General features: G+C 44.0%; 1 protein-coding gene across 2 annotated transcripts in view; it reads left to right on the top strand.

The window, feature by feature from the left end:
- Positions 1-671: 671 nt before the first annotated feature.
- The window catches only part of TPGS2 (tubulin polyglutamylase complex subunit 2), a 55,764-nt gene continuing 44,166 nt past the window's right edge, over positions 672-12,269 (top strand). Inside the window, exon 1 of one of the 2 annotated variants that reach the window (XM_008577534.1) lies at positions 672-1,008. In XM_008577534.1, the coding sequence (XP_008575756.1) occupies positions 927-1,008 (82 nt within the window). In that variant the 5' untranslated portion in view covers positions 672-926. The remainder of the gene's footprint in view (positions 1,009-12,269) is intronic. The other variant, XM_008577533.1, reaches the window with a different exon arrangement.

Here is a 12,269-nt window from a genome sequence, read left to right as displayed (position 1 = left end):
GTCCTACAAGGTCCTGACTTGTCCTAACAACGCTAAGGATAATCCTAAGTCAAGACAAACGGCTCCCTGCCCAGCCAGCAACCGTCCCTGTCCAGCCAACACCCACTCTTCCCTCAACCACAAGCTCACTCCGCACACTCAGTCGGCCTGGGGTCGCCCGGGGAGCGTCGGCAGAGAGACTGGGCCACGGCTCTAGGCCGTCTTCCCCGAGCTCACGCCAAGGAGGGCTGGGAGTCATCTGTGTTGTGTCCTCACACCTGGAATTCCAGCTCAATCAGGCTCTGGGCCACCTAATACCCAAGCAAGGGGAAAGCCCGGCGCCTAGACTGAGGCCCGACAGCACGTCCCCGCCCCCGGGGATAGCACGGAGCTTCTCTCCACTCAGAGTCCCACGCGACCGCTCGCCCGTCGCCGCCCCGGGGAGGGCGCCGGCGCCCCCTGCCAGGTGGGCAAAGGATACAGTCTCTGCTCCAGAACGCCGCGGCGCTCGGGCGGGAAGGACAGGCCACGTCCGCCATCTTGAAGCAACCGCCACTCAGAGCGCCGCGCCGGGGCCGCCACGCCCCGGCCTTCAGGCTCCGTCCCCATTGGCCGCACGGCGCAGAGGCCCGCCCGCGCTTGCGGGACCGACCCCGGCGGGGCGAGAGGGTCCGGGCGGAGCGGAGGCTGTGTCCGCCAGGTGCGGTGCAGGGTACAGGCCTGGGCGGCGGGAACGAGCGCCCGGCGGAGCTGCTGCTGCCGGACCAGCCCGGGCCGCCCATCTGCCTCCCGCCGCGCTCTCAGGCGCCGAGAACTACAGCTCCCAGCATGCCGTGAACCTGACAGCCAAGGCACTGGGGCGGGGTCCGGCCCTCCTCCGGCCCGCCCCGCTCCCCAAGCCGGCCCCAGCCGCTCTCTCGGCCGCGCGCCGAGCGGGGACGCGAGCCATGGAGGAGGCGTCGCCCTCGCTGCTGGGTTGCAACAAGCCGCACCTGGAGAAGCTGACCCTCGGCATCACCCGCATCCTAGGTGAGTGAGGGGTCGTGAGGGGGACGAACTGGGACGAGGCGGGGAGTAGAAGAAAGGAGGAGCGGGGTGGGCAGCACGACGCTGGACCCTGTGTGGGAGTGGGCATGGCCGCTGTGACTTCCGTTACTGCAGAGGAAAAGGGGGGAGCCGAGTGCGTGACTAGGCCGGGGAATTGTTTGAGAAGAGTGTTCGGAGCCAGAGCTGGGAAACCCGAAGCTTCCCCGCCACCCACCCGAGGTCCCACCCCAGGGGCCGGGAAGGACGGGCAAGAAGTGCAAAGGGAAGACAGCTAGGACCTGGCAGTTAGGAGGTTGGGTTTTCCAAGATTCATTCTTAGCCAAGGCACTATCCTTGAAACCAAGCCCTTCCTGTGGTACCAGAGTGCGCTGGGAAAGATGCAGCCAGCCTCCCAGAGCAAAGGAGTCTATGCTTACTTGCTCCAGTGAATGGGTTAGAGTGTTTCTTTTATGGAATGTTTATCTAGTCCCCACCACTGTGTTACCGCCTGGGGCTGCAAAGATGAAAAAGACACGGTTCTGTGAAAAATTAAACAGACTAGGCCCCTAGAAGTGTGACAGGAGGTATTGCTCAGAGGTAGCACAGAGGAGAAGGTGACTGACCTTCTCTGGGAAGTTCATGAGCCTGTCCCAGAGGAGATGATGCTAGATTTTGAAAGACAAATGAGAAACCAAGGAGGAGAAAGCCTGTCTAGGCAGGCTGAAAATCATGCTTCGGTGCCTTCCCATCACGATTATAATAAAATCCACATTTCTGTACCATGACCCACAAGCCCTTGTATGATGTACTCTTATCTGTCTAATATATTTTCACTCTGTTTTGGCCACGGTGGCTTTCTTGCTGTAAAGGCTGTGACCCTAAACGCACTAAGCATATTCCTGCTTCATGCCGTTTGCTATTTGCTTTACACTCCATCTGAAATTATATCCCTGTGAATGTCTCTCTTCCTCATGTCGTTCAGATCTCTGATCAAGTATTACCTCAGTGAAGCTTTCCCTGAATATGGGTCTAATAATACCCTTCCCTATTGCTCTCTCTTCTCTCACTCTACTTTTAAAAATCCTCGTAGCTTTTATCAGTACTTGAAATTATGTATTTATTTGGTTGTTTTTTTTGTCTTTTTTTCTATAATAGAAGCCCAAAACCAAGTGGATTTATCCTAGGAATGTGTGGCTTATTTAATATATGAAAATTGATTAATGTGATACACCTTATTAATAGAATAAAAGACAAAAACCACAGTCATCTCAATACATGCAGAAAAAGCACTTGACAAAATCCAACACCTTTTCATGATCAACAACAACAAAACTAGAAATAGGATAGAGCAGAGTTAGAACTTCTTCAATCTGATAAAGGACATCTATGAAAAACCTATAGCTAACATTATACTTAATGGTCAAAGACGGACTGATTTTTCCTTAAGATCAGAAACGAAATGTGTCAGGGATCTCCAGGATTACACCAACTTCAATGATTTGCTAGGAAGATTACAGGACTAGGGAGATAGTCATACTCATGGCTGTGATTTATTATGGCAAAAAGATACAAAGTAAAATCAGCAAAGGGAAAGGTGCATGTGGGTAAGTCAAGGAAACCAGGGTCAAGCAAGCTTTCAAGAGTCCTTTCCCAGTGAAATCACATGGGACACGCTTCATTCCTCCAGCAGCATGTTGTGAGAATGTGCCTGAAATGTGGTCTACTAGGGAAGCTCACCTGAGCCTAGTAGTCCAGACTTTTTTTTTTTTTCTTCTTCTTTAAAGATGACCGGTAAGGGGATCTTAACTCTTGACTTAGTGTTGTTAGCACCACACTCTCCCAAGTGAGCCAAGAGCCAGCCCTTAGTCCAGACTTTTTATTGGATCAATAGCATCTACCATTTGTCTAGCATCTACCAAAATTCCAGACTCCCTGAAGAAAAGCAGGTGTTCAGCACAAACCATACTCTTTGCACTAACAGTTTAGGCACAATGAGGCATTTTTAACCAAGAATGGTAGGAACCCAACTGTGACCCAAGTTCCCAGATGCAGCCTTACAAGCAGCCTTTCTAGGGAGTGCAGTATCATGCCTGCTGTATTTAGTCTTTTATGCATAACAAGAACTCCACTCTAACCACTTCTATTCAACATTGTACTAGAGGTTCTAGCCAGGGCAGTTAGGCAAGAAAATGAAATAACAGCATCCAAATTGGAGAGGAAGAAGTAAAACCATCTCTATTTGCAGATGACATTATCTTGTATATAATATTTTCAACAAATGGTTCTTGTGATAACTGGATATCACATGTAAAAGAATGAAATCATACCTCTACCTCAAATCATACACAAAAATTAATACCAAGTGAATCTTAAACCTAAATGTAAGAGCTAAAACTATAAAACTCTTAGAAGAAAACATTGGCTTTAGATTAGTTTTTATGTCACCTTGGTTTAGGCAGTAGATTCTTAGATATGACGTGAAAAGCACCAGCAACAAAAGAAAAAGTAAATTGGACTTCATCAAAATTTAAAATGTTTGTGCGTTTAATGATACCATCAAGAAAGTTTCAGGACTATGCACAAAATAGAGAATACTTGCAAATCATGTATATGAAAAGGGACGTATAGACAGAGTCTATAAAGAACTCTTACAACTTAACAATAGAAGACAAATAATTCAATTTAAAAGTATCTGAGTAGATATTTCTACAAAGAAGTTGTACAAATGGCCAATAAGCACATATAAAGGTGATCATCATCATTAGTCATTAGGAAAATACAGATCAAAATCACAATGAGATACCACTTCATACCCACTAGGATGGCCATAATCAAAAAGATGGATATAAATGTTGGCAAGAACATGGAAAAATTGGAACCGTCATACACTGCTAGTGCGAATGTAAAATGGCACTGCAGCTTTTGAAAAGTTTTGCACTTCTTCAAAAGGCTAAACATAGAGTTACCATATGACCGAAGCAATTCTACTTCTAGATACCCAAGAGAAATGAAACATATTTACATGCAAACACCCACTTGTACACAAATGTTCTTAGCAGCATTATTCATAATAGTCAAAAGTGGAAACAACCCAAATATGCATCAACTCATGAATGGATATACAAGACTACTTCAAAAAGTTCATGGAAAAATAGAATTAAAAGATAATACGAATCTTCCCATGAACTTTGTGTTTTTTTGGCAGCTGGTTCATATGTACAGGGATCATACCCTGAACCTTGCTGTTGTCAGCAGCATGCTCTAAACAACTGAGCTAACTGGCCAGCCCTTTCCATGAACTTTTTGAAATACCCTCGTACAAAATGTATATCTATACAATAGAAAATTATTTAGCCTTTAAAATGAATGAAGTACTAATATATGCTGGAACATGGATGAACCCTGAAAACAAAGTGAAAGAAGCCAGTTGCAAAGGCCACAGTTGTATATTTATATGAAATGTTCAGAATAGGCAAATCTAAGAGTAGACTGAAAGCAAATTGGTGGTTGCCAGAGCCTGGTGGAGGAGGGGAGTGGGGAGAGATTGCTAATAGGTATGGGGTTTCTTTTGGGGGTAAGGATGCACAACTCTGTGAATATACTAAAAACCACTGAATTGTGCACTTTAAAAGGGTGAACTGGGGGCCAGCCCGGTGGCGCACTGCGCTAGTGCGCTGCTTGGGAAGCGCGGCTGCGCTCCCGCCGAGGGTTCGGATCCCACATACAGACCGGTTCCCGCTCACTGGCTGAGCGAGGCGCGGGGGCAACACCGAGGGTTGCGATCCCGTTGCCGGTCCCAGTCCGGTACAGGGGCGACACTGAGGGTTGCGATCCGTTGCCGGACACGGAAAAAAAAAAAAAAAAAAAAAAAAAAGGGTGAACTGGCTGTCCAGTTAGCTCCGTTGGTTAGAATGTAGGCTTATAACACCAAGGTCACAGGTTCGGATCCCTGTACTGGCCAGCCACCAAAAAAAAAGATTTGGGGCCAGCCTGTGGCTCACTTGTGAGAGTGTGGTGCTGATAACACCAAGGCCACAGGTTCGGATCCCTATATAGGGATGGCCAGTTAGCTCACTTTGGAGAGCGTGGTGCTGACAATACCAAGTCAGGTGTTGAGATCCCCTTACCAGTCATCCTTTTTTTAAAAAAAAAAAAAAAAAATAGGGGAACTTTATGATATCTGAATTTTGTCTCAATAAAGCTATTTTTTAAAAAGGAATTCTAAAAACACCTCTGCAAGAATTCCTGCTGTAATCCCCAGGGCTATAAAGCTGATGAGAAATCACATCTTTGATTGTTAGGTTAAATCGCAAAAGGGAGATTATTCAGATGAGCCTAATCTCATCACATGAGCCCTTTAAAACAGGCCAAGAAGAAAGGGAAAGTCAAAGAGATTTGAAGCATGAAAAGGATTTGTTGTGTTGTTGCTGATTTGAAGATGGATGGAACCAAGGGACAAGGAATACAAGTGGCTGCTGGAAGCTGAGAATGGCTCAGCTGACAAGCAAGGAAATGGAGACTACAATCCTACAACCACAAGGAATTTAATTCTATCAATAATAGGAATGAGCTTGCAAGATGACACAAAGCTGCAAATGAACACAACAGCTGACACCTGAGCAGTCAGTGCTACCTGGTGTAAGGAGAGCACAATGATTTCAGCCTGAGCAGAGAATCCAGTCATGCTGTGTCAGACTTCTGAGCTACAGAACTGTGACCTAATAAAAGGGTATTGTTTAAAGCTGCTAATTTGTGGTAACTTATTATTTAGCAATAAAACACTAATACATTTTCCAAGATATTTTAAAGAAAAGAGCAAATGATATCTCAAAAAGAAATACAAGTGTAATATAATACACATAATCATAAAATACTATGATAGAGTTGAGACCAAACATGTCTGTCATAACAATAAAAATGAGTGGACTTACGACACAATTAATAGAAAAAGATTTAAATCTGGCTTGCAAAACCCAGCTGTTGGCTGTTTCCAAAAGCATATCTAAAGCAAACTAATTCAGAAATGTTAAATGTAAAAAAATGGATGCCCGTTTCTGGGGTCCCACAACCACTCGCACATTCAGTGATTCACTAGAAGGACTTACAGGACACAGAGAGAGTAGTCCAGCTATAATTTATTACGTTGATTAGCAAGAGTAAAAGACATATGAGGTGGAGTCTAGAGGAATCAATGAACAGGCTTCTGAAATTTTCTCTCCTGTGAGTGGTCACATAGAATATACTCCTTTCTTAAGCAGTGAAATGCAGCAGTACATGTGTGGTGTTTCTGCCAAGGGAAGCCTGCTTAAAACTCAAATTCCAGTGGGTTATTGGGGGCTGGTCATGTGGACAAAACAACTAGCCACAGCTGTCAAAATTTCAGACTCCTGGAAGGATAGGAGGGGTTTATAGTGCCATAGGTAGGCAAAACAGCCTTATCAACGTAGAAAATATCCATAGGCCAAATTTCCAGCCCCACAAGCTGGCTCTTGTAATGATATTAACTTCAGGTTGGCTATGTTAACTCTTTTCTGTGCAGACAGTCCCCCCACCCCTGACCTCCCCAGTCCTTTACTGCACCTTCAAGCCCTGGCTTCAGGTATTCCCTTACCTAATTCTTTGGTTTGTGTAATAGACCATTAGCTTTCTCCAATATTCTCTTTGAATATTCTTATCTAACCACGGAGATATGTTACCTTTAATTCTCTGGCTTTAAAGACTTTTAATGCCATGTCTTGCAGCCCAAAACCTGTCATACTTTTGTTGGGCTCTATGGTCATGTAAATGACCACTTCCTCTGACCTGTGCACATTCACCTGTCTTAGAAAGGCACCTTCTCTGAGCCCACAAACACAAACTACCTATATGTCTGAGTTATTAGTTGCAGGCCATGGAATACATTCTAGCTAGTTTTTGGCTAGAAATATGCCTTAGATAATTAAGGGGATCAATTAAGGGGCATTAGCCTACAAAATAGTTGGGAGAGCTGAAGGAAGCAGACTCTAGATTGAGAACATTTAGTGCAAAAATGGGATGCTAAGTAGGAAGTACCTGCAGCTAATGTAATAAGGAAGCTGCAGAATCAGGAAATTGTCATTACTGTTGCAATTACCACTGCAACACTCAACCCCATGAGATCAAAACACCTGAAACTATGCTTGTGAGAAGATCCAGTCTCCCCATTTGACCTCTGTCTCACCTGTTCATTACTTTCTTCCAGTTTTATGAGTAGGTTTCCATGCAGGAATCTCTCACCTGAGGGAGCCTAGCTACAATGGAATCTGGGAAATGTAGTCTTCAGCTGTCCAGTCTCTAAAATACTGGAAAGCACACTAGGAGGGAGTAGGAGTGTTAATTGACCGAGATCAGCTGTGCATAGTTTCTGACATTTTTTATCACTCATTCAGTATTCATCGACCTCCATCATGTAGCCCTTAGGGTTAGTATCACCCAGATTTGGTTTTTTTTAATTATAAATAATAGAAATTTATTTCTCAACCAGTTTAACACATAATTATATATTATCTTGATGTGAAAACACCAAGTGAAAACTTTTGTTTCATATCTGTCTTGTTTATCTAACTAGACAATAAGTTTCTTGAGAGTGTCTCGTACTTAAATTCTAATCTCTGGCAGTAATTTCCCCAAGATAAGGTCCTAGCAAGTCCTCATTAAGTACCTCAGAGATTGTTGACTCAGAGACTGTTTTCCACTAGGGAGTGTGTTCCAGTACTGTGTAACAAACCACCCAAACCAAAGTGGCTTGAAACAATTTATTCTCCCAGTTTTGTGGATTGAGTGGGCTCAGCAGTGATAGTGCTCATTTTTGGCCTCTCAAGTGGTTACAGTTTGATAGCAGCTGGGACTGTAATTGTCTAATGGCTTCCACTCTCATATCTGGACCCCTCAGTACCCCTCAGCATGGCCTCTCTCTCCAAAAGAGTAGTTTGGATTTAGTATGTAATGGCTCAGGACTCAGAATGGGAAAGGGAAACTACCAGTCCTCTTAAAGTTTAAGTCCAAAACTCGCACAACATCTCTTCACCATATTTCATTGGTAAAGCTGTCACAGGCCAACTCCAAATTGAAGGAGGTAGAGAAATAGACTTTACCTGTCAATGGAGAAATGGTATGGACATGCAAGGAAGGAAAGAACTGATAGTGCCCAACTTTGGAGTAAGCTGTTGTTGAGCTGGGTCACAGACCCTTCAAACCCATCTGTTCAGACTGGGTCACAGACCCCTCACATGCAGGTCACAAGCTAGGAAAAATACTGGGAGCCATTGGCAAGATTGACATGCTTTATTCAGTCACAAGCTCAACCCCCCAGTGGATCAGAGCCGTTGTCTTTTATACTAGAGTCAGATAACCAAGGAACACATGGGTGTGAATCAGATAACAACGAACACCTGGGCGCACATGTGCAGTTATACCACTCATGTATAATGTATTTACAACAGACATGCTGTGTTATGCTCAGCCGGATATGAGGTGAGGGAGTCTGACCAGTCTGTCTCCATTTTCCTCACAGCTACCGCAGAGTTTTGATCTTTGTCATATCACAGTTACCTAGAGTGGACTGTGCTGAGCTAAAGACCTGAGTTTCATATCTCATGCTGCATACAGGTTATTCCAGGCAGGCTGCTCACAAATGCTTGATGTTAGTTACAAAGTTAGGACAATGGGGATGGTTGTACCTACTCAGATATTACTTCTTATGTGGCATTTCGATAGACCAAGGGCAGTGTGTTATTGCTGTTGCTTTCTAAACATCCTCAAAATGCTTTTGCTTATCCCATCAAAATGATAAGCTACTAGACAACATGGTCGAAAAATCATTAGGTTTGGGGCCGGCCCGGTGGTGCACTGCTACAGTGCGCCGCTTGGGAGTGCGGCGGCGCTCCCGCCGAGGGTTCGGATCCCACATACAGACCGGTTCCCACTCACTGGCTGAGCGAGGTGCCGGCGCAACACCGAGGGTTGCTATCCCGTTGCCGGTCCCGGTCCAGTACGGGCGCGACACTGAGGGTTGCGATCCGTTGCCGGACACGAAAAAAGACAAAAAAAAAAATCATTAGGTTTGGTATTCATAGTTTTGGGCAGAGATTTAGTTCTATGAAATTATTTAATATCTCTGAACCTCAGATTCCTTATCTTTAAAATGAGGGTAATACTATAGAAGATTGTTGAAAGATTGAATTGGATAGTTTATGCCAGTTCCCTGTTTTAGAGCATTATACAAATATAATTTATTGCATGCCCTTCTCTTCCTTATTCTCAACACCTCCTCCCTAACAATGCTAAAGTATTGGATAGAGGAGTCTCTATAATGGGTTCTTCCTAAATAATTTATTATCTGAAAGTTATTAAAGTCAGCATGTTGATCAGTGGGCCTATCAGGAGAGTATCCCAAGCTTGAGTATATCAGCCCAACTGCGGTAACATCACAGCAGTTCTGTCTGAGCCTACAGCCTTTCCATGCAGACCTGTTATAAACAGTGAATAATTGTGTGTGTCTTCTTGCAACCCTAGACACCAGAGAGCCCTGTAGGTGTAGTCAGATGACCTCACTATGCAGCCATCCAGGTTGTTGGCAAAGAATTACGTATTCTTCTGCCCTAGTGCAGGTGGAATGGTAGGTTGCTAAGAGTAAAGTTAGACTCTGTATTTGCATATTACTAAAGGGCTATGCCAACAAGCATGCAACAATTTTGCATATAAACTCTTCTCAACTAGATCCATACTTGGAGTCAGAGAACTGGCTTTTTGGCTTATCCTCTCAGCGTCAATGTCCTTGTCTAAAATGTGAACAATAACATTTATTGGCTGTTGTGGAATAGTGCCAAATGAGATTACCCCTTTGGGGATAGACCCACCCCAACTAATCAGGGGCATAGCAAAGATTCACCCCAGGACTAATGGCTTGAAGCTTGCAGTGTTTTCCACTACCGCACCATGCTTCCGAATATGAAGGCAGGAAAAAAATTGTGTGACTATATGGTACTTTTCATTTTTCCAAAGCACTTTCATTTTTGCTTCCTCTGCTTATTATTCTGTCTTAGTGAAGGCGAAGGGAAGTAATGACCCATGTAAGGTCACCTATCCGATGACTGCGTAAAGCAAGACTGGAAAAGGTGGAATCCAGAATGTCTAGACCTCATAGTAAATAACCAAGACACAGTTAAAAATAAATATAATTAAGTACAAACATATGTGGTTCCACCCCTAATGAGATGGGATGGGATATCAGGAAAAGCAGAGATCACTGAGGTAGAGTAATCTGAAATGGTTTCACGGAGGGGGTAGGATTTAAGTCTGGCCTTCAAGTATGGGTAGGAGTTGGATAGATGAAGAGAAACATGGACACATTTGGGGTATGTATATTGGAAAAGGGATACAGCATAATAGAATATGAGTACAGATTTGGTTTTTAGGGGGACTGAGGGATAGAGGCAATGAGGAAACTGACACTACAGGAATAGAGGATTTGGAATACGAGATAAAAGAAAATAGAATGAAACAGGTATAATAAAGCTCTTATCTTCCAGACCAAAGGAAGATCTGAACAAGATTGGATAGTAAACAAGTCTAGGAATGGGCAAGGTCCTCTGGCCATGTGCCGAGGATGGATCAGAGCAGAGAGAGGGTTTGTGGCTGTGATTTCATCAAGGCTTACAGTGACCATGACATAAAACATTGGTGACAGTGGGAATAATCCACGCATTATCAGAAAGAGAAAAAGTGGACAGGCTATGTATTAGATTGCTAGGCTGCTATAAAAATTACCACACACTGAGAGGCTTAGAACAACAGAAATTTATTCTCTTACAGTCCTAGAAGCCAAAAGTCTGAAATCAAGGTGTCAACAGGGCCATGCTCATTCTGAAACCTGTAGAGGGGTAATATCCTGCCTTGCCTGTTCCCTTTGTTTGCCTGTGATCTTTAGGGTTCCCTGTCTCATAGATGCATCACTTCAATCCTCCATCTTCACATGGCTGTATTCCCTCTCTATGCATCTCTTCAGATTGTGTCCTTTTTATAAGGACACCAGTTGTATGACCTCATCTAAACTAATATCTGCAAAAACCCTGTTTCCAGATAAGGTCATATTCTGAGGTACTGGAGGTTAGGACTTCAACATATCTTTTGTGTGTGTGTGCTGGGGGGTGGGGGGGGGGCATGGGGGGCTGGACAGAAGTCAAGCCATAAAAGCTTTTATGACAGATTTTATGTCTTAGATTAAGGACTTCAAAATCTTGAATCTGGGTAACCACAGAAAAGTGGAAAATATGGGAGAATATTGAATCTATTATATTCCCAAGTGGCTTCTGTTTTACCTCAGAGTTAATGGTAGAACACAGCTCCACAGAGGCAGGAATTCCAGATTATTTAGAGACCCTTTCCTGCCTCTAGGATTTAGAGATATGACTTAATTTGTTCCCAATATATTTCTGGATGGAATCCATTTTTCACAATATTAGCCTGGCTTCTAAATCTTGGACCTCATAGAGTAGAAGATTATTTTCAGGATGAGTTTTATTTAGAAGAAAAGTTAGCAAGCAAGTTTTATGTCTTATAAAAGTTAATGAGAGTATATAGATTTAGCTTACTGAGAAGTTCAGTGTGAAATCACTGGGAGTTTAGAATCTGCATTCTTCATTCAAGAAAATAAACGACTGAGCAGTGACTGAGTGTAGAGCATGTTCTGTGGGTGTCCTTTCTACCACACAGAGTATATCATCCTTGGTTATGGGACCAAGTGCCTTGGAGGGACCAACTAGTTCTCCACTTTCATCACAAGGGTAATAAGTGCTCATCAGAGGTATCAAATGTTCTTAGAGCAGTTATCAACAGTGAGCCAACCTCTAATGTAGAAATGTGTGAGAGTGGGGGCCATGTGAGGACACAGCAAGAAGGTGGCCAGGAAGAGAGGCCTCACCAGAAATTTGCCTTGACAGAAGCTTGATATTGGACTTCCAGCATCCCGAACTGTGAGTAAATAAATTTCTGTTGTGAAAGCCACCTAGGATGGGGAACTATGTGAAGGCAGCCCGAGCTGACTAATACCTGCTGAGCCTGCTTTCCTGGGAGGTGTAATTAATGATAGTACTTGCTCTAGCCCCCATCTCACGGGTGTTCTGAGAGAAGCCATGTAAAAAGCTGAGCCTGAAGATGGCGGAATAGACGGTCTGCAGCGTCACTGTCTCCCACAAATCAACCAAATTTACAACTATAAAAATGTAACATCAGCCAAGCTGGGGCCA

This window comes from Galeopterus variegatus, unplaced genomic scaffold, assembly GCF_000696425.1.
Source record: "Galeopterus variegatus unplaced genomic scaffold, G_variegatus-3.0.2 Scaffold1528, whole genome shotgun sequence".
NCBI lineage: Eukaryota > Metazoa > Chordata > Mammalia > Dermoptera > Cynocephalidae > Galeopterus > Galeopterus variegatus.
This window is presented reverse-complemented; position numbering and strand designations above follow the sequence as displayed.